The sequence below is a fragment of the Pogoniulus pusillus genome, chromosome 8 (assembly GCF_015220805.1).
Source record: "Pogoniulus pusillus isolate bPogPus1 chromosome 8, bPogPus1.pri, whole genome shotgun sequence".
Classification (NCBI taxonomy): Eukaryota; Metazoa; Chordata; class Aves; order Piciformes; family Lybiidae; genus Pogoniulus; species Pogoniulus pusillus.
The window spans coordinates 25,656,592-25,679,365 of record NC_087271.1 but is presented as its reverse complement, the minus strand read 5'-3'; the positions used below and the strand labels follow the sequence as shown (position 1 = coordinate 25,679,365).

At 50.7% G+C, this 22,774-nt stretch overlaps 1 protein-coding gene across 3 annotated transcripts in view; it reads right to left on the bottom strand.

Moving 5' to 3' along the window:
- Positions 1-22,774, bottom strand: part of ERI3 (ERI1 exoribonuclease family member 3) — a 158,331-nt gene that overhangs the window by 28,694 nt on the left and 106,863 nt on the right. For all 3 annotated transcript variants that reach the window (XM_064147722.1, XM_064147724.1, XM_064147723.1), the window contains exon 7: positions 10,603-10,702. In XM_064147722.1, the coding sequence (XP_064003792.1) occupies positions 10,603-10,702 (100 nt within the window). The remainder of the gene's footprint in view (positions 1-10,602; positions 10,703-22,774) is intronic.

Here is a 22,774-nt window from a genome sequence, read left to right as displayed (position 1 = left end):
CTGGGTGCCAGGGGCAGCATCACTCCGTGGCCCAACACTTTATTTCTTCCTTTGCTTGGCCGTTTTTTAAAAGCAGAAGTTCTCTTAGCAAAGGCTTTTGGGGGAGGTGGAGAGAGTAGGAAGCCAAAGAGAATCGTCTTGCTAGTCAAAGCCTTTAACAACTATTTTTAATATCAGGCAGAGGAGCAGGATTTTGAAATGAAACAGCCGGTGCTTCTTTGATGGGTGAGCTACAGATCTTGAAACAAGGTCCATTCCCTCCTCCTTCACTAACTAACAGCCATATTTCTCTCATTAAAGACAATCTGGCTGCATTTTCAAACTTCTTAACAAGGCGATCACCGTAATTTGAGATTTCTATTATCCATGCTCCTGTTGCAGCAGTCTTTTAAGCAGCTAGCTTTTTGTGTGTGTGTGCCTTCTTTCACAGACTTTGTCTCTCCCCTCAAACTGCCATCAGTGGTAATGACGTGCAGGAAACGAGCACCGAGAGCCATCTTCTCTCCCCCCCTCTCCTTTCTTTTTGGTATTGGGTTGTGTGGGGATAGCAATAAGGAATGAAATGAAGTTTGGTTATCTCTTATCTGGAGTTTGGTTTTTAATCCGCCCAGGAGCACAAAAGAAGCCAAGGCAGTACGTTATCTCCCCCATCGATCATGGACCCATCTCCCCAAAGACCCCCAGCTCTCTCCCCTTCCCAAAGGCACCCGGCCACGGCCCCCTCCCTGCCCCATTAGTCCTTCACTGGGCTCTGCCAGATGGATGCAATTTGCATAATATCACCGGCAGAGGCTGGCAGATCAACTGGGGTCAGGCTCTGACATCTCCAGCACAGTCTATCTCCAAGTGCTAATTTGGACTGCATTGATCTCTCTTTCTGATTTCTTTGTCATTTACGTCTGCAACGGTTTGACAGGAGATACAGAGACAGACAAGGGGGGAAAAGAAGGGGAGGGGGGAAGAAGAGGAGAGAAACAAAGATTGTAGTTACAGATGTCTTTAAGGAAAAAACTAGATTAATCCAAGGACTCCTCTGAGGGTTGCAGCTTTGTAACATCCTAATTATCCTATTCTTATGAATTCTTGTACAGACTTAGAGGGGGGCCTTGCCAGCAAACTCAGGGGAATGGAAACTTGTTAAATTGTGGTGGAGTCTCTCTGGCTGGTTGCTACCCCTTCCCCTGTTGCACCTTACAATCAACTCTCATTAGGTGAAGTAGGGCAGCTTAAATATGGTGTCCCTCACAGACACAGCCTTCACTCTGTACCTCTGCCACCGCTCTCATTAAAGGCAGGTCTTAGCCAAAACTTGTGCAGGAGTCTCTCCTCCTTGCAGAGAGGGACCATGGTGCTTACAGACTGACACTGGCTAGGAATGCCAGAGCTGGGATAACGTGGATACTCAAACCGTGGAGATAAGGGCTAACCCAAGTGGGACAGTAGCACTCCTGCAATCCCCCAGGATGCAAGTGTAGGAGGGTAGGTCTGGGGAGACATTGCTGTTGCAGGACAGCAGGATGCTAGAAGACACCTTCCACTGGAGTCCACTGCAGAGCGGGGCAGGCTCCTAATTGAGATGTTTATGTTCATTAACAGGAAACTCTTTCCCACCTCAGAGGCCAGGGAAGACGTGTTACCATTTAGCCTCGTCTGGGACGCACTGCAGAGACACCAAGGCACCAAAAGAAGCCTGGGGGAAATCAAAATGTCACTTTGTGTTTTACGTCACTACTTTTTACAGAAAAAGCTCTTCAGAAAGCTAATGATCTTCCAACACCCCTCACATAACCTGTGTCTCACTGTGTCAGAGGATGCACCGCAGTGCGTGGGAAGTGATGCTTGGTACAGGGGCAGAGGAGTAAGTGCTAGCAGAGACGTTTTACCTGCCCAGTACCACATGTGATGGGATTTGGTCAGTGGAAGGGTTGTTTCAGCAGTATATGTGTGTGTGAGGGGAATATTTTGGAAGGCTCAGCCACAGGATAGCCAGCAGCAGTATGGGTCCAAGGCAGTGTAAGGGTCTCTCTAGTACCAACCAGTTCAGGTCTGCACACTTCTGGGTTTGAGACTGTCTGACTGGCAAGACAAAGCATACAGAATAGAAAGCAGTGGCCTCTCCCTGTGCTCCCAGTATGCCAGTAACAGTTTAGAGTGATACAAAACCCACAGATATAAGACATTTCTCATCTGGAGACAAGAATTGGGCTGAAAAATCACAATTGGCCCGTGAGGGAGAGACAGACAGCAGATGTGCTCTTCTTGCCAGTCCCCACTGCTGGTCCTAAACCCAGAGGCCAGAGGAAGGGGTGGGGACAAGAGCAGCCACGCCAAACGGCAGCTCCAGGACAATGCTAGAACTATTTTGCTGGGAGTCCACCGGAGCTGAGGATTGAGACAGATCTGCCCTGACCTGCAGCTGGGCCTCCCAGACACAAGAACAATATTCAGTGCGACACCGGAGCTGCAAACACGAGCGCTTCTAGTCAGCAGAGAGAGGCTTGCATGTGCCTTCCACACATCCCCAAGGAGTGGGCATGGCTGGGAGGAGGACACAGTGCCCCCCCCTCCTCCCCCCACTCTTCTTGGTCAGCCCAAGCCTCAAAGTCCATCTCAGCCTCCCCTCCAAGGGACCATGAGCACTCAGGTGAGGAGTAAGGTGAAAGGAACCCATCACACCCCCGGCAGGCAGCGGGGTCCCCACCCCTGCGGACAGAAGACCAACTTTTGGCAGGGAAGGATGGGGGGGGGTGTGAGTGCAGTCAACACAAACACTCAATCATCCTTCCTTTCTTTGTGCCTCCTTTGTTAACTGCAGGAAACAGCTGAAAGACCTTGAGTTTCCCATTGTAGCGTGTATGGGAACAGAGCTGCAGTGATCAGAACATACCCCCTGCTGCTCCTGGGGAAAAAGGGAGAGCAGAATCCTTTCTAAAAAGGGTTTACGATTAGAAGAGTGTTCTGTCACTCTGGCACGCAGTAATCCACTGCGCCACCAAGTCCCTTCAGAGAGATGTCGAAAACTTAAATGACTGAAAGCAAAAGAGCCCCGGCTCAGGTTCCCAGGCAGCCAGACATCCTAATTATCTTTAGATCCACTCCCACATGGAGGGGAGAGAGCACACAAGAGTAGGGAAAAAAAAAAAAGGAAAAGAAAAGAAAAAGAAAGAGGGGGAAAAAAAAGACTGTCACGTTGCTTTTTTCTTTTTTTAAAAGCTCGTCTCTGCTCACTGCTTTTCCAGCTGTGACACCTCTCACGGTAGTTAATTAGAATCATGTCACCGCCTTAATGTGCTCCGACTGGACTCCGACAGACGCACATCCTCTCTTCGGCCGCCCGCCTCGGTCCTCCCTCCCCACCGCTCCTGGGGGATGTGGGGCTCAGGGCTCACGGTGGCTCCCCCTGCCACCTGCCCTGTCCCCCTGGCCACGGTCTGGCAGGTGCCCTGGCACAGCGGGCTGGTCCCTGCACCCTGCCCGCCCGGGTGCCAGGCCACGCTGCCTGGCTGCGACAAGCGGCACGCAGCCGCTCCACCTGTTCTGGATCTGCCTGACCTTTACGAGCACTAATTCAAAATGACACTGCTCATTTGATGACATTTCTGTTGATTTTTACTTAAGTCTCTTTTAATTATTTAACTTGGAGTCTTTCCCCCTCTGCCTCGGGCTGGGGCTGCTGCGAGTGGGGCAGTGGCCTTGAGGCAGCCCTGTGCCCAGCTCTGCAGCAGTGAGTCCTGCTCTCAGCATGCCTTGGCATAAGGATGGTGTGAAATGGCACTGCCCCTAGGCACAGAACCAGCTGTATGCCGCCTCTGCTGAGAAATGAAGAGCAGCAGAAGAAGGTTTGCCTGGTCCAAGGGAGTGTGGGGTTCTCCAAGGATTCTCCAACTCCCTGGAAGGCACAGGGAGGGTGGGACCAGCTCTAACAGCCATGCATATGCGAGCTGGCATAGAAAGTGGTCCAAAAAGTGTGTGGGGGTTTCAGAAAATGCTGTCCTCGTTCCCTTGTGCCCTCTGCCCTGCTGCAGAGGAGGCAAGTGAGCATCAAGGGTGACTGGCAACTCTACAGACACTGGGCAGGCTGCACCACTGTAAGAGTCAGAGAAACTGAAGTGAGGAAAGGAGAGCAGGGGGAGAGGAAGCTGACATAAAGCCAGCAAGCTCCTAGAACTGCAAGCTGCCAGGGCCACATGCTCCCAGCACCTCACAGGGTGAGGAAAAGCCTCATCAACCCTTGCCAAGCGGCCAGAGGTGAGAGCTGGCACTGACAGCCAAAGACCCCCATTACAGCAGGTGGCCAGCTGCCTGCCACTGCTCTTAGCGAGCGCGGCCCTCACCGCCCTCTCCTTCAATGTCAGTGTGGAGAGCAGCCCAGTGCACTGGCACACGAGCAGGCAGAGGGACGTGGGGAGAGGGCTGGCGCGGCCAGGCAGCAGGCACCCTGGCAGGCGCTGGCCCCGCTCCCTGCCGCGGTGGCAGCTCGAAGCAGTTAATTAGAATCGTGTCACTAAGTAAATGCGCTCTGACTGGACTCTGACAGCCGCTCACCTATGACACTGGGGGCCAGGAGACAATCCACATCAAACTACTGCAGTGTGACCCTTTTAACACAAAGAGTAAACTCACTGCACATTGAGTTGAAGCTCATTAAAACTGTCTACTCTGCGAGCATCCCATTAACCTCACTGTTAAAAACACGCAATTCCTCTTCTTCTTTCTGAGGCCTAATTAATGCTCTAGATCAGGAACAATATCACAGCCTAACCTTCCGAGATTTCCAGTCAGTGAATGAAAAGAGAGAGATGGAGCCAGAAAGGCATGGTGGCTTGCTGAGTCGCTCACTGCATGGGCTGTTGATCTGCACAGGCAGGTAAGGGCTTTTCCACTTGGCATGGCAGAGATGCCCAGCGGGAGTCTGGCACAGTGCTGGCTGAGGGGACCACGGTACAGGGAAGAAGGTGAAGCCCTGTGCAGAGGCTCGCAGTTCATGAGGTTACACTGGCTGGTGTAAAACAGCCCAGCAAGGGCACAGTGCCAAGACAGGTGCCACTAGGGGGCCAGATCTGCTGGTCACCTGGGATGGGTACTGCGGGTTCATGAGCAGGAGACGGGGGGAGCCTGGTTACCCTTCTTCCTGGATAACGTGAAAAAAACTCCAAATCAGATATTTAGAACTAAATCTAAATCTGTGATAGTGCTAAAGACCCCATTAAATTCAATCAGATTCAAAAAAGACCAGTAACAAGAGGTAACATGATGTTTTAAAGCCAGTCAATGCACTGGAGGTGGGAGCAGAGCTGACAAATCAGGAACAAACTTTCCCAGCAGAGGCTACTTCTCCAGATTTGGAAACTTCTGACTTTTTTTGGGTGCATTTTCAGTTCAAGATCTGGCTTGATCAGAATTGAGAAACAACAAAGGACAGGGGGAAAAAGGAGAAAAAAGAGGGCCTTTTATCTTTTCCACTATCAGGGAAATAAACCAACCAACAAACTGAGACGGGACAGGATAATCACAGAATCACAGAATGTCAGGGGCTGGAAGGGACCTTGAAAGCTCATCCAGTCCAACCTCCCTGCCAGTGCAGGATCTCCTATACCAGATCATACAGGAATGCATTCAGGCAGGTTTTGAACATCTCCAGAGAGGGAGGCTCCCCCTGGGCAGCCTGTTCCAGTGTTCTGTCACCCTCACAGTGAAAACATTCCTTCTCGCCTTGAAATGAAACTTCCTATGCCTCAGCTTCCACCCACTGCCCCTTGTCCTGTCACTGGGCATCACCAAGCAGAGCCTGGCTCCTGGCACTCACGTTTTACATATTTATAAACACTGCTGAGGTCACCTCTCAGTCTCCTCTCTTCCAAGCTGCAAAGCCCCAGCTCCCTCAGTTTCTCCTTATAAGAGAGATGTTCCATTCTCTTAATCATCTTTATGGCTCTGAGTTGGACTCTCTCAAGCAGTTCCATGTCTCTCTTGAACTGGGGGATCCAGAACTAGACACAGTACTCCAGATGTGGCCTCACCAGGAGAGAGGCAGGAGAACCTCTCTCAACCTACTAACCACAGCCCTTCTAATACACCCCAGAATGGCACTGGCCCTCCTGGCCACAAGTGCACATTGCTGGCTCACAGTCAACCTCCCATCAACTAGGACCCCCAGATCTGCTAACTCTAAAATCTTGAAAGGGTGGCTTCCAAAACCACTCCTTCAACTCCCTAAACACTTCTTGCTTTGGTTTCATGAACCTACAAAGTATTCTGAAATTTACTTTTCCTTCTGTACTGAGTACCTGCAAAGGAAACAGGATTTTACTACTAAAGCCAATCCAAACTGTGTCCAGGGCACTTTGGCATGGCACTCTGACTTCATCCAAAAGAGCAACCACGAGTAATAATTTACTCAACACCTTGTTAAGAACAAATAGGAAATCACTGTTTTTCTAACGTAACAAGTACTTAAAAACTAAGACTAAAGGCAGATTATGTTATCTAATCAAACTAAATGTAGCAAAAATAGAGCATTTGATGAATAAAAGAATAACCAGATTTAACAACTGGGCAGTGGGAAGGAGAGCTGCACTTGGTTTGATAGGTGCTGGTCACTAAAATCTGACCTTTTACAAGGAAACAGTTTAAAAAATAAAAGGCAAAAATAAAAGAACACCAATTACTGAATCCAAGTGATCTGACAAGACTTTAATCCTCTGGATTCATATCAGTACTGAAACAACAGAGAGACTGCAGTACAAGAACTCAGCTTCACTGATATAGAGCCTGTGAACGCTGGTGTTTGCATGAAAAGTGCTAAGATGGCCACTACATGCTGCATGAAACTCAAACACAGGTTTTAAGGATGGCAACATGTATGTTTGTAAGATGGATAACTCTCTGGCAAGACCCAACTTCTGGTTTTTTGAGGGTGAAGAAAATGCTACACAAAAAAGAGCTCCTCAGGACAAGATCCTATAGCCCATGCTAGACCTGACACTCATTTAAACCACAGTTGAGGAGATATGGAAGTTGCAGAAAGTCACCTCTGGTTCTCAGCAACACATTATCAAAGCAAGAAAAGGCACGACAGAACAGGAAATGCTCTCTTTTTTCCTCCTTTTTCATTGCCAAAGGTTTCCTCCATCCTCGCTCTCTGGAGCAGGACTTTCTTGCTTCCTTACTCCACCTGGCACTTCTCAGCAAGTTGAAATTTTGACATTTCCCTCATTCCTTTACCTTTTCCCAGCCAAGAAAAGAGCTGCAGCAGACCTTTTCCCATCTAACCCAAAGGCAGCTGTATTTCGTGACACAGGACACTCTATTAACACCTCAATGAGATTTGTGGCTTGCATGCTCATAAGTAGAAGCCAGATGAAAGCTAGAAGGCAAGCCCCATTCAGCAGTTTGCTGCTGTGTATGCCCATCTTATGTCCCAGGGCACGTGGTCCAAGACTCCATCATGCTGCTCCAGCATGAGCTTCTCCTGCCCACATGCACCAGATAGTTTCAGGTAAGGTTCCTACACAGAACTCAGTCTTCTCCCTACAGTGTGTTTGAGCACCCTGAACTCTCAGATTCCAAACAAGATGAGGTGAAACGCAGAGTGGGACTGGTCCCAGATCATATCAAACACAGGGACTTGGAGCAGGTATCTGCTGAGCCAGTGAATCTGAGAGTGATTTGAAAACAATCCACTAGTAAAGATGGCCAAATTCCTTCCAAACCATTCACAAGAACAAGTGGTCACCTCCTGCAATTTTTCTGTCAGATTTGAAGAGAAACATCCATATTGCACATTCCTGTACAAGCAAGCTGAGGCTCCACACAACCACCTGTGCTCCCCACTCCAGACTGCTCCCTACACTGACAGGAAAGGAGCTGCATGGATGCTTTTGCTTTCCTGGCACAGTATTCATGAGGCTGGTGTGGCTGGCAAACAGACTGCCTTGCTGCTCCCTTCTCAATCCTCTTTGTTTTGCAGACTTGTGGACAGGGGTGACCCCTAACAGCCACGAAAATCAGAGGCTGACCCTGTTTACACCTGCTTAGGGCAGCCCCAGGAACCCCCCTCTAAGCTCCCTCAACTTCCCTTAACTTTGCTGCACATCAGCACCAGACCCAGAAGGGATGGAAGGCTCTAGACTGCATGGGAGCACCTCCAGAGCCACAGCCATCTGCTCCTGTCTTACCATGGGCAGTGAGAGCAGGCAGGTAGTGTGCTCTGCTGTTATCCACTCTCTTCTCCAGCAGCAGTCCTTGAGGAGTGATCATTTATTTGGCTGAGTGGGCAAGGCTATGTCAGGAGCAAGGCTCCTTACAGCCAAGATGGGGAGGGCAGTGATTGACATGGAAATGGAAGTCTCCTCTTAGCCTTGGAGCAAGAACAGTTGAGCATGAAGACAGACAGTGATGAGGACTGGGTAGGTCACAAGGTGACTATCAGAATTGGGATGATTGTGCCCAGTCCAGTGGCTGATAGGGAAAAAGCTTGGATGTGAAGGATCAACACTTGCTCCAGGATGAGGAAGCAGAGCCAGACCCAAGTAAGACAGGCTGCCTTTGCAGTGAACAGCACCTCCTCGGTCCCTGGCCTGGGGATCTCTCAGGCTGTCACTAGAGCCAACATCTGACTCATGCCTGAAAAGTCAGCAGGCCAGGAGGCTACTGCCCTGACAAAATGCCAAGTAAGGCATGTCTCCAGACACCAGCATTGCCACGAGCCTTCTCCCAGGAAGTACACCAGGCTACCAAACCCCAAAACCAGCAGCTCTGACAATGTGGGCAGCAGCTGTGCCTGGGGCTCCCAAGCTGGCTGGGAGGAGAAGCTGTTCTTCCCAGCTGCCATTCAATGAGCCATTCCTTCAGCTTGCTCCCTGAGGCTCAGCCTGAAATAAGCACAGGGTGCCAGGAGCTGCTGGCTCTGCAGAAGGACTGCAGGTGCCCAGGGCAGAGCTGCTCTGGATCCAGCCAAACAAAGCAGGCAGCAGGCTGCAACACACAAGGCACGTGTGCACTGTTGGCAGTGTTGGGGAGAGGAAGACCATCATGCTGCTGGCCTGGCATCCTCCACAGCACCCATATAAACCCTCCACCAAAGAGCATGGGAAGGGCAGGCTTGTCTCTGGGTTGGAGCATTGCAAGAGAGCCTCAGTCCTCCACGGGCAATCCACCCGTGGCTCACCCTGCACTGGAGAGTGCTGGGAATGCTCCCCCCCAGAGGGAGCCTGGCAGAAATGAAGCAGCAGAATCCTCCTAAAGAACTGGAGTGGAGCACTAAGATAAACATGGGCAGAAACCAACGGCAGACAGATGATACTCCAGAGCTGGGGACAGTTTGTTAAAGTAAGAGCTCTTGACATAAAAGTACGAGGAAAGACAAGGCACAAATCAACCCTGCAGAGCCTAGGAAAAGCCCAAGCCCCCACAGGACATACACATGCAACTCCTGCAGTCCCAGCTCCCTCCCCGTGATCCCCCCCGCAACACGGCACACGAGCAAGGCAAATCTGCTCCCAGGCAAGGAAGCAAATTTTAATGCTACCTCTGTCAATAATGCAACCAGATCCATAGTTCAAAAGGAGCTTGCTAATTAAAAGCTGGTGAGCTTTAAATAATTCATCTCCTTAACTTGGATTGATTGGAGAGTTTAATGGTTAGTCTTGAAACAATATTAAACAGTCTTCTCAAGGCCCAGGTAGCCGGTGCCTTTTCCAAGTAAATCTTACCTCTCTGTGAACGTTAATGCTCACAAGTCACTGTGGATGAAGGACTGGGAGGCAGAGGAACACCTCACTGCTGGCGTCCAAGAGACAATCCAGTGCCCCCGCAAAGAAACAAGACAGGCAAGAGCAGTGCAGCCCTGAGTTACAGCCCTGCCTACAGCCCGGTAAATCTGAGCTCCTGCCCATACCGCAGCCTGCTGCTGCCCCAGCTCTGTGCCCCCAGCGTTAAGCAGCAGGCAGATTTATGGCCTCAGCATCCCAGGCCAGGTCTCCCTCCACATATCACTTTGATCCCTGGTGCAGAGGAGGTAGGGGAAACATGGAGCTCTGCCACTGTGCATGGTAGTCTCAGTTGTGTATCTTGGAGCAGGCTGCAGGACCATGAAACTCATCACATACATGAGCAAACGATGCTGATGCAGTTCTCCAGCTGAGGCCACACATCTTCACTCTGTAGCATGTTTCCAGCCAGTTCCTGAGGCTGTGCAGCCTGGCAGAGCCTCCTTTCCAGTACTGTATGCAGCATCCAGAGCTACTGGAGGACTGGCCCAATAGGGAGCACATCCCACCCAGCCCTGGGACAGCTGGCCTGTGCTCCAGGCACCGTGTCAATCCTGGTGCTATTCACAGCCACACCCAGCCTGAGCACTGCCAGAGTGGCCAAGGAGAACAGTTACCCAGTCAGAGGGAAAGACACACTGGGATGTGCCAGTGAGAGAGAGCTCATCCTGCTCTGACACATTGTTGTCCCATTCACCATCCAGAGAGCCTGCAGCCATTTGGCTGGCTCTCAGCACCCCAGCCTGGACCAGCTCTCCAGAGCTGAGGCATCTTCCATGCAGTGGGAGCAGCCACCACAGCGACAGGAAGGGCACGAGGTGGCATCACTCACCTATCCCGCTGTGAGGCCTCCCTATGTGCTGTAGGTTCAGTCCTTTGTTCATGTCTAAGAGCCCATTCTTTGGCCAACTTCCCATGGCAAAGCTGTACGCCTGCAAGAGAGAAGCAGAGGGTCAGACCAGTGCATGCCTCACCTGCAGATGCATTTTGGGGAGCCCCTTGCAGCTGGCAGCCAGCTGTACTCGCCCAGGCCTGGCTGGTCCCAGGGCCAGCAAGGGTCTGTGTTTGCTGAGTTCAGTGCAGAGCAGTGTATTGTCCACACAGCAGCTCTTCTGCAGCCACCTGCACAAACCACCTTCAGCTTGGCTGTCCCAGTAGATGCTCCTCAGAGAAGGAGAAGGTGTCCAGGGCCTGTCCCTGAGCCTTACATAGGTGAAACCCTCCTGAGGTTTGCTGGATGCTGTGCCAGACTGGCCTCACCTGAAGTCACCTTAGACATACTGTGGCAAGCTGGGGGCTGTGCATTCATCCCATCTGTCCACTGCTGGGTTGTTCACAGATCACGTATCTGTTTCTGCTTCTTCAATGATGGAGTTGCCAGCAGGACTCAGGAGGACTTAAAGAGTGCCCAAGCCCAGGCTAGCCTGCACAGCAGTCCCTTTCCCCTCCAGCAAGCACAGCCTCTCCTTTTCATCCCCAGATCCCCAGTTGCATCAGGGCTCTCCATCACCAAGAGAAACCCCAGTGGGAGCCAGCACTGCTCACCCCAGTGCACAGGGCCTACAGTCTGGCCAGATGGAGCCTACTCCATCCCTGCTGAGTCCCCTGGCAGAGCTCCCAGCGAGGGGCAAGGCATTTGGCAGTCTGAACAGCAAGAAAGCCTATGTTGGACAACACAAATGTGCAAGCAGACAGGACCCCATGTCACAGGCAGGGCTGTAATTACAGCCTGACAGACAGACATATCTTCTTCATCTTGAGGAATTAAGCTCAGTGCTGCATTGTGAGCAGTAAGAAGGGCACATGGGCTTAGCGTTGCTCACGTTGGCACTATCTCTGCTGCCATGAGGGCCATTGTCCCCTGACGAGATCAGGTCAATCCAGCCGCTCCTATCTCCCTCCTGCAGCAGGGATCAATGCTAACCACGGCCACGGCGTGGCAGGGCACTGCTGACACCCTCTGCAGGCTCCAAACGCTGGGGAAGATGTTGTCTGTAGCAGAAATGGGGCTGAACTGGGTGAGCACTGACTGAGTGGTCCACCCCAACAGCCCAGCACCCACCTGCCTACTGCTGGGATCTGCTGCTAGTCACTTTGCCCTGCTACCTGCTGCTCTGCCCAGCGCAGGCAGGGCCAGCCCCCACACAGCCCCTGCTGCCAGCTGCCCCCCAGGAGTGATGGAGCTTGGGGAAGTTAATTTATTAGTGGCCTACGCAACCATTCATGCTGCTTTGTTACTCCTGCCTTAGCAAAACAGAGGGCTCCACAGATAATTAATAGACAGCATTGCTAATCCTGTTGGGAGATGATTAGCAATTAAAACTCCTAATTAAGTCTATGCATAATTCACTGAAATTACACTTTGTGTACACAACAGGGAGGTTTCCTTGCCTTGCACAAACATGCTCTGCTATCTTCATTGCCGTAGCTGGGATGAAGACTGGCCAGCTGCAAGGCAGAGGGGAGCCAGGGGTGAAGGTGCAGGATGGGACCCTGCCACCCACCTGCTGGGTGGCCCCACGTGTCAGCAGCAGCGGCTCTGCGTGTGGCTCCCTCTCCTGGGCTCCATCCCAAAGAGCAAGCCCAGGCACGGCGCAGGAAGGTCCTCAGGCTCAGCATCAGCAAGTCCAGACCTGGGGTCACCAGCAGTAGGGGGCATCCCTGGGGAAGGGGTGTCCCTGTACATTCTGGAAGAGGATAAGTGGGGTGGGGAGGTAGCAGGGCTGTCTCTGCACAGGGACAAAGTAGACTGTGAGCTCCAGTACTGCAGGCTGCTTTCCCAGACCAGACACAACCCTCGGAAGTCAGCCAGAAGCAACAGAGGAACCACAGCAGGAAACTGGCAGGATCCTGGGAAAGCCACAGGGACAGATCTGGAAAGCCTCTGACAGCTGGGTGCTGGTGCCAACCCTAGCCTGCCTCCCTGGCCCCATCAGCAGCATCAGCAAGGAGACATCAGTGGGTGCTCCAGCCCCAGGACCATCTCTGCATCCGGCTCTGCTTTCCTAGCCAAGGTCATTCAGGACAGCTGCAGTACCTGAGCAAACTAGCTAAGCAGCTAGGGTGGAAGTTGGCCTGACCACTGAAGGTCAAGTGTGCACTTATGCATATTCAAAGCTGCCTGCAGGATCGATTGGGTTTTAATTGTTTTTCCTGGGGTTTTGGAAGGAAGTGCCAGGGGCATTGATCAGTCCCAGCCGAGGCCACTCACACTTCAGGGCTGGCAGGGACCGTCGCTCTGCTGCAGGCAGAAAGAAATGCGGGCAGAGAGGCCGAGAGGAAGGCAAGCCAGGGGACAGGGCAGACAGCCCTGGCCAGGAGGAGGAGCCATTGCTGGGCTGCAGTGGAAAATAAAGTTTTTTAATTAAAATTGGCAATTCTGAGCCGCCTGCCGGCAGCAGCCACACAATCAAGAACGAGGAGCTTTGCTGTTTAATATTTAAAGACAACGTTTAATCTTTAAACAGGAAAGTTCTTCTTCTGACTGTTAAAGCGAGGTAGAAAGTGCTGGAGGCTCCCTGATGCAGGGCTACCCAGCCCATGGCCACAGCCTCACCCCTGGTTCACCACGGCCAGCAGGACGCTGATGCCAAGCACAGGCACTCTCTCCCGTCAGCTCTGCCGCTGCTCCAGCCCTTCACAGCCACCATCAGCAGTGCAGAGCCTTATCCCTTCAGTGCTCTCACTGTAGCAAGCCCTGATAAAGCCTGAGATGCCCCTGGTTCACTCACAAGCCAAAGGATTTTAAAACAGTACCCATGAAACTCACAGTAATTTGCCCTTCCATCTGGTTCAGTCCTGGTGTTGCAGGGACTGGGTTGCTTCCTTTTAGGTTAGCCACTGCAAAAAGGGCCAGGACCCTGTGGCATTTTGTTTTCATTTGCATTGAATTGATTAAAAATGTGGGGATCTTTAAAAGTAGTTATTTTATTTTATTTTATTTTAAAAAGATTACAGAATGAAGATGGTTTGGGCAAAAATTCTGAATTAGAGAGGTACTGAATGCTTCTGATCTGCTAAAAACCACTCAAACAATGTTTGCAGAATAATTTTCAAGCAGCTTGAACACAATTATTTCTATTCATACCAGCTCCTAGAAAGGCCCCTTTTTTTTTCCCCCTGATTTTGTTTGTAATTCTATGAAGGCTACATTTACCTCCCTGCCAACACTGCCCTGAAGTCAGATGATTATTAATTATATTTATTTACTTACACAATCCCATAGGCATATGCAGCAGTTCACAGACAAATACCACCCTGGGTCCCTGATGCAGGCACCTCAAATCAAAGGTATGCAGCTACTCCTGTGATAAATGTGAGCTAACAGCCACAAGAGATTGGGAACATTCTGTGTTTCCATACACGGAGCCAGCATCACAGATAATCCACACCCTGTTAAAAGTGTCACTACGGGGAGGCAAGTCCTTAGGCAGCCTGTACCTCACATAACCCCCAGAAGACCCAAAAAGCAGAGCAGAGGGTAAGACATGGGGTACAGCAAGCCTGGTGCAGGGAGGTGCTGTGTGCACAGAATGATAGCATTTGGGGCTGGCTTTACAGTAAAGTGGGTCTGACACCATCCTCCTGTTGTACCAGGTCATGAAAGCTCCCAATGGCCAGGCTGCATCTGCCTCAGTTTGCAAAGACCCTGAAACAAAGAGCAACTTGGACCACTTCTGGTAGCACTGCGGGTTAAAAGACAGTCCTTCTGTGCTGGGACAGGGGTGCAAAGAGGGCACACAAGCAGGGCTGGGCAGTGCCACAGTGCTGCTTGCAAGGGGAAAAACACAGAATCTGTCCACTTTGGCACTGTGTTTGCCCCAGTCGCACTCATTGCAATGCTAGTGCAAGCCAGCCCCTGTCCCTGGCAATGCTGGGGATGGCAAGATGGCAGCAGGACACAGCTGGGTCCTGATGCCCTGCTCCGTGGAGTTTGTTTGGTGTACACATCGTGGTTTATAAGAAGTGCAGCTGCAGAGAAGATGTTCTGGAGGGTCAGAAAATTCCCAGAACTGGAACTTGTCAAGCTGATGTATTGATCTAAGTGGACTGAATAATGCTCCATCATTTATTTATGGGGAAGTGCCCGGCACACTTCACAAAAACTGGTGTTCAGCAGTCACATTAAGACAAGATTTAACGTCCTGCATCATGCAACAGAGCACCTGGGCAGAGGTCAGGATGCTCACTTCCACGAGGAGCCCCACAAATCCTTCCCACACATGCAGGGAGCGTCGGGGTTGGTCCTCACGGAGCTGTCAGAGCTCTGGTAGGGCAATGTACTGATTGCCAGCCCCATGTGTGAATGCTGTGCGCTGCTGGGCCAGTCCCAGCCCCTCTGTCCTCAATTAAAGCTGCTGGCGTTGCATGGCCCTGGGGCAGGAGGGAAGCAGGGTTCTGTGCTTTGCAACAACACAAGCATGTCCACAAACCACAGCAGCAGGAACTGCCAAGAAGAGAGCCTCCTCCTGCTATGCCCAGCTCAGGAACCCCCTTGATTTTTATGTCCCATCAAAAGGTTTTAAATGTTTCACCCACTACTTGTAATTTTAATATTAATATGGACACTTTCAGGCAGAGAGAAAATATTTCCTTCTGAAAAAACAACAACTCCAAGAGGAAAGAGGTGCAGCAGTCTGAGAAAATGCTGAAGGGTGGGTACTAAGGAATACAAAGAAGTGGTGTCTCTTGCCAAAAGTTTCCATTTTAAACAGACACCTGAGGAAAAAAAAGTGGTTTTAAACAGATAGAAAGTGGCCATGAGATCTCTCCAGCTGCTCTTGGCTTGGGCAAGCAGCAGACACCAGTTGTGCTCCCCCAAGATCAGGCAGAACCACGCTGATCGCAGCTGACCCGTCTGACATTTTCACAACGGAGAAAACAACTTTGCTACAGCTAAACCATCTCCCCCTCTTGTCGTGTCAGCTGTGCACCACGTCCACCCAAAGCAAGCATTTCCCTCTGATTCCCCTCATTTTGCTGCTGCCACAATAAGGTGTCAGGGTTATACACTGCCTTGTATCACATGAAGAAAAGAGGTCATGGTTATGACTAAGGGGACTTTAAAACACAGCTTAAAATGTCTTCAGCGTAACCCTAAGCTTTTGGGGCTGGGGGCATCTTGAAGGGTAGCATTACTGAATAGCACCCAGAACACTGGGGGCTCCAACATGGTCCCCTGACATCCTCTTTCAACTGCACACCAGTTCAGGGCTAAGAGGTGAACACTTCTTGCCACAGAAAACTTACCAGCACAACACAAGGCAAATTTAGCACCACTGAGGACCTGATCCCACCACCAAATCTTTTAGTGTTGAGACTGCTGGAGAGGGGTTAAATGCAATTAAAGAAGAGGAAGGTAATGAGTAAGCAGCTTGTGAAGCCCCAGCTGACAATAGCAGAGCTCCTCTGTCACAGGGAAGGTGTGGAGGAAGCTCATCCGGTGGGTCAGAGGCCCGGAGCCTGAAATGGCTCAGCCCCAGCAGCGCCAGAGCCTGCTCCCCATGCTGGCTGGTGGGAGGCAGAAGCTAAGCCCAGGTATAACATGTCCCTTTTAAGCAGTTTAGTCAGAAGAGCTGCCACATTCACAGCTTTTCAAGTATTTTTAAATCACTTACAAAAGCAGGATTAAACGATCAGGAATTCCATTTAATAGGACAAATAAAGAAATAACAATCTACTCCATCAGCCCTGCGAAAGGCAGGCTTGATTTAAGGAAAAAAAATAATAATTAAAAAAAAAAGTATAAAAGAAGGGAGAGAAGAAAGGAAAGGGGGGTGGGGGAAAAGAAAGGATAATGTGTGTTTACTCAAGCAAAGAAAAAAATATTTAAGTGATGTAGGGGAGAAGATTGCAGTAACTAGTGAAGAATAACATCGTCTGCTTTGCTGTCAAATCACACAAGAATTTCAGTAATAGATTCTCATTCTGACACTCAATTCAATTCGAAGGTGATCCTGCTTTATCCCAACACATCAAATATTAAACACTTGTATTAGCCAGGGTGCCGTCGCCTTTCCCGGCTTAGAGGCGGCAGGAAGCTTTTCCCCCTACTTTCTCTCACTCGCTATAATATTCTCAATGTTATCTAAACATGCCTTCATACACTGGGGTTCCTTATCAATCCCATTTAGGAGGGGGTGTACTTAAAACGGTATTAGTTTGGGGGGCTTTTATTATTATTATTTCCAAAGCTTTTCAATTTCGTGTGGAAAAAGCTTAGGGAGGGGACAAAAAAAGAGGAAAAGAAAAAAAAGGTGGAGGGAGGGGAGGCAGCGAGAGAGGGAGAGGGAGCGCGGGAGCGAGAGAAAGTCTAAGAAAGGGAGAAGCAGCCAGCAGCTCTTGTTTGACTGATGCCTTTCAACAAGGGCAGTCTAGCTTGTCAAAGCCCAGACTCGAGATGAATTGGCATATCTATTCAGCCTGCCTCTGGATGTCATGCAATACAGTTTCATATTCCCAGATAAAGCATGATAAGCAATTGCTGCCCTGACACCAACTCCATCCATCCCTGCCTTTCTGTCCGGGCGTATCACACATCTCTGCTGCACTGCTAATAACAGGCATTTAATTTTTACAGATGTGGTGGCAAGAGGGGTCTCCAGGCTGACCAGGTACAGCATCACTGCCATTCATCTTTAATTACTTTTATCTGGGTGCACCCAGCAACCTGAACTCTCCTGAGTGGTATTGGGTGTAGGAAAACAACTTCTGCCCAATGTAGCACCTGCCAAAACCTTGGATTAAACATCTGCACAGATGGGCAGAGTCCAATGGGATGGCGTTCAATAGCTCCAAGTGCAGGGTGCTGCACTTTGGCCACAACAACCCCATGCAGAATTACAGGCTGGGGTCGGAGTGGCTGGAGAGCAGCCAAACAGAGAGGGATCTGGGGGTACTGATTGATACCCGCCTGAACATGAGCCAGCAGTGTGCCCAGGTGGCCAAGAGAGCCAGTGGCATCCTGGCCTGCATCAGGAATGGTGTGGTCAGCAGGAGCAGGGAGGTCATTCTGCCCCTGTACTCTGCACTGGTTAGACCACACCTTGAGTACTGTGTCCAGTTCTGGGCCCCCCAGTTTAGGAGGGACATCGAGATGCTTGAGTGTGTCCAGAGAAAGGCAACAAGGGTGGTGAGAGGCCTTGAGCACAAGCCCTACGAGGAGAGGCTGAGGGAGCTGGGATTGTTTAGCCTGGAGAAGAGGAGGCTCAGGGGTGACCTCATTGCTGTCTACAACTACCTGAGGGGTGGTTGTGGCCAGGAGGAGGTTGCTCTCTTCTCTCAGGTGGCCAGCGCCAGAACGAGAGGACACAGCCTCAGGCTGCGCCAGGGGAGATTTAGGCTGGAGGTGAGGAGAAAGTTCTTCACTGAGAGAGTCATTGGACACTGGAATGGGCTGCCTGGGGAGGTGGTGGAGTCGCCGTCCCTGGAGCTGTTCAAGGCAAGATTGGACGTGGCACTTGGTGCCATGGTCTAGCCTTGAGCTCTGTGGTGAAGAGTTGGACTTGATGATCTATGAGGTCTCTTCCAACTCTGATGGTACTGTGATACTGTGATCTGTGCTGATAGCTAAGGAGTGGGGATGATGACAGCAGATTTGCCCTCTACCAAATAAATCTAGAGTGCCACCAAGCAAGAGGTGGTCTGGTTCCAGTTGGTCATGAGAGGATGCAAGAGAAGATGCAAGTGGCATCTCTTCCCAAAGAACATCCTTCTCCAGAGCAGAAACCCTGTGAGAGTTGCAGGAAAAAAAGAGAGGAGCCATCACACTGCATGTGGGGACACCACAAACGGGCCTGGCACCACTCAGGTGGAAGCTGGTGCTGCCCTTGGAAATGCCTGTTGTTGTCAGCACCCTGCAGAGGATGAGATCTGGACACAACTCTCCCACGTTGATAAAAAGCTGCTGGGACCCTGTCTGGTGCTCTGCTGTTGTCATACAACGGCTCTCAAATTTTTTTCAGAGAACGGTGTCAGGCAGTCAGCTGCCCTCATGTCCTGGATGAGCAGGGAGCCTCTGGCACACAAGCCACCTTGTCAGCCCTACCTGGCCTTGCTGAGCAACCTTTGGCAAGCCCAGCTGGTGTCCACTTCAGTTAACTTCTGAGGCTGCTTGTTTAAAAAGCCAGATCTTTATGCCTCACCTTAGGCAGTAAATTGAACAAAATAACAAGATGAAGAATCTGTATTTTGAAAGGTGAGCTCTGGCCACACAGGAGCTGCCTGGATTTTCCCTCCTTCAGAAAGTGCTTTACAGAGGCAAGGTGTCCCCAGCCCATGGAAGGACGACAGGTCAAGTTTAAGGGAAGGCAGCAAGATGTCAGATAAGACGTGGAGGATGCAGCATGCTTTCTCCTTATTAATGCAAGCATCCCATGCCATTAGATCTCTGTCCATAGGAGCACTGCAAAAGAGAAACTGAGGCATACACTGATCTCATATCTGGCCATTCTTCCTACCCAGATACGCATTTGAGCCGCCTGAGCCTGCCCAAGTCCTGGCAATACCTCAACTCAGCCATGGCCATTCAAATTCAGGCAAAGTCTATAGCAATGTCATCCCTGCAGCCACCACCAAGCCTTCTCCAGCGTTCATTTGGACACTGTGGCCCTGCTGGGCAGTGGGGAGATGGCCCTGCCACCATGCAGGATTAGCACATGCTCTGACTTAGGCTACAATAGAAACACGCTGGTGTGCCTGACTCCAGGGTGTCAAAGTGCCAAGTGGTTTAGGCTTCACATTTCCCTGTGTTTGAACAAGAACAGTCTCTGCCTCGCTCCCAGGCTAGGGATTATCCTGGATAAAATGTTCTTGACTGCTGTGTGCTCTGCAGCTGGCAATACACTGGGTTAATGCCACAGAGACCTGGGTCAAAGCCCTGGGTTCGGTCACAAGTGAAAACGAAGCTACAGGTCTGGGACCCTGGAAGGCTGGGGCATGCATGAGACAGCACTGGCCCAGGAGAGGGGACAACCAGAGCCATAAATCACCAAGAAAGCAGCTCAAGGATGGGGGCTGCTGGTAGGACTGGTCTGAGCTAGGGGTCAAGTGGATGAGCAGAGCATCACAGCAGGAAACAAGAGGCTGCTGTGGAGACAAGGGACCAGAGGACACATGCCCAGTGCCTTTCCTGGTCCAGGATAAGTGGCCCTGCCTTTGAGCTGCAAGCCCTGTTTGAATGGGGCTGCCTTCCTGCAGTGTCCCAGCATTCTGGCTGCACTGCAGGCTGACAGAGATCGGGTTTTGACGATGTATGCAACCAACTTCCAGTGCTGAGATACACAAGCAGTTCCCAGTTAGTGCCTGAAAGGCAGAGACAGACGAAGACACGGCAAACAGCTGCCAGGGAATATTTACAAGTGGGGAATACCTACCCCTCCAGTCCCAAGAAAGGGCTCACATCCTCTGATGCTATCTCCCGGGGACTGCCTGTCTCCTGTGGGGTCAGTTCAAGGAGGAAGCCACAGCCTTTCCTCATCGCAGAACTGTGGCCAGCACAGTGGGGAAACAGGGTGTGACACCAAGGAAAACCCACAAACACACTTGACAGATGATTCACCACAGCCACACAGATTGCCTCTCCACACAGATAAGGCAGTCTGATTCTGGGTTAAGGGGAAGATGCCTCCAACAGTGCTGGAAACTGGGTAAATGTTGGTACTGCCCCAACATCAGATCCATCGAGAGCCTCTGCATTCAAAGGGCAGAAAATAGTCTGAAAGGACCCCATCAGATGAGCCAAGCCACATTGCTGAGCTGTTGGGGCAAAGCAAGGTAGACACATCTCACCCTCCTTGTACTTAGAGGTAAAGAAACATCAAAGAGATCTGTGGGTTTGCCACATGCCATGAGGGTGAGTAATAACATTCACCGATCACAGCCTTCTTCTCTTTACACAGTCACAAACGACGGTTGTGATGTCGAGATGGACCCTACAGTCCCCAAAACACACCCCTCCTTTAATCTAAACCTTTTCCCATGCAAAGCCAGCACCAAGCTTGCTGTCGAAACCTTTAAGCCCTTCCAAAGGGGGTCTTTCCCCCCCTCGATTTCTATTTTTACAGACACACACGCTCGCCTCTCCCTCGCTCACTGTTTAATTTCCGTGTGAGAGGGAAGCAGGTGCCCCTGCTCCCGTGAGCTCTCCCTTCTCTAGGCTTTTTTTCCCTTCTTGGATCCTGCCCCATTAGTTTAGTGCCCAGCCATCTGCGACGTCTCCTGTAATGCTGTCCCCCTTGTGTACCAGGGAGCTTTTCCATTAGCGCCTTTAATATTCTGACACCTTAGCACAGGCTGCTATTACATTCAAACACTGATCGCCCTGTGAAATTACATCGCAGGGCTTGCTAAAATGGAATTGTGTATAATCAGGCTCCTCCATGCACTGTCAGTCCCATCACAAATACAACGTAAAGCAGGCTTATGGATGGGCTTAGCAGCTGCTACAAGTGTATTTTTTTTTAATAGATGAAGTATCCCTTATTTAAAGCATTTCCTTAAGAAAAAAAAACCCACAAAACAATGGTGAAAGACAAATCAACAGCTGCTGCACAACGTTAACCATACTGCTGGTCTCTTAAAAACATGTTATTTACTAAGGTAGCTATCTGTTTATCTATAACTGTATCAAACAGAGAAGGAGGGTGAGATAAAGATAGTTAAACAGACAGCCGAGGAGATATCTGCCACTGGGAAATAACAGCTAAATAAAAATGTGCCGTTATTTACTCCAGAGAGGGGAGGAGAGAGAGTCAGCACATTCCTCCCAGTGCCTCATAGCCACGGGGTGGAGTTGCCCTGGGTGCCTCTGGTTCATAAGGGCATCTCTTGCCAGCCTGCATGTACCCCAGCTTGCTCAGCTCCAGCAGCACGCTCATCTTCCCTGACTGTGTCAGATAAATCTAGGGGATAAAAAACAGCTCAGGACCCAAGTGCTGCACCTCTCTGGGAATGCTGTGATGTGGGGAAGGCAAAAGAGAAGGCATGGGAACTGTGCTGCTGCTAGGAGCTGGCTTGGCAGAACAGTCTCCCACCTCCATGCTGTCTGGGAGCAGCTCAAGGCACAATTTGCCACAGCCCAGAGGTTCTGGGTGTGGTCTTGCAGGGGAGGCTGGTTCCTGCATGGCCAGCACACAAGGGACCAACTCCCTAGGTTTGTTTTTTAATTCCAGCTAAGGAACTGATGGATTAGGACAAAAATATTTCAGGGGTATGTGGGAAGCGAGATGGGCACATACGATGTGTCAGAGAAATGAGCTTCTGTGCTCCCCGGCCTGGAGTTCAAAATGCTGCCTCTTGCCATGCCCTAAAGGTTATTCTGTCTGTCTGCTGTGAAATGCGGCGGCACATCGCCTGGAGGGAGATTTCCAGAGGCGCTGTGACCCTTCCGCTATCTCCTCCAAGAAGCCTCTGCAGGAGTGATGAGATTGTAGCTCATTTCCACATACCTTGAAAGAGCTGGGCTGGATCAAACGTGATAGAAGCAGAGGCAGCACATCCCTGGGACTCATCCTCACCTCCTGGCAGGGAGTGTGCTCCACCCCACTGAAACACCGATGTTCTGACATTGCCTTTCATCCTGAACCAGGGTGGAAAAGCCAAAACATCGTCTTGTTTCAGTGTGTGGGAACACTTCTGCTTGGGAACCACAAAGTAAAACCCAGTGACAGAAGCGCTGCCCTTCAGAAAGCAGCAATCTATTCCTGTGAGAAACACTGACTTGACATTTTGACTCCAGTTTTTCCAGGGCAAACAAAGCCATTTGTCCAGCACAGACATGCTGCTCCTTTGCAGCATGCACGCTGTGTCTCAGCACACAGTGCAAGGGACATTTTTGGAAGGGACATGTCTGGTGCCAGTTCTATTGCTGTGCACGAACATGCCAAATAGGGAGGATGGGAACCATGGAGGGCAGAGACCCATGGACAGGTTTCCAAGAGGAAAGTGTGATGGATGGCTGCACGTCCATTCATGTTGCAAGCGTGAGACAAAGTAATTCAACCCTC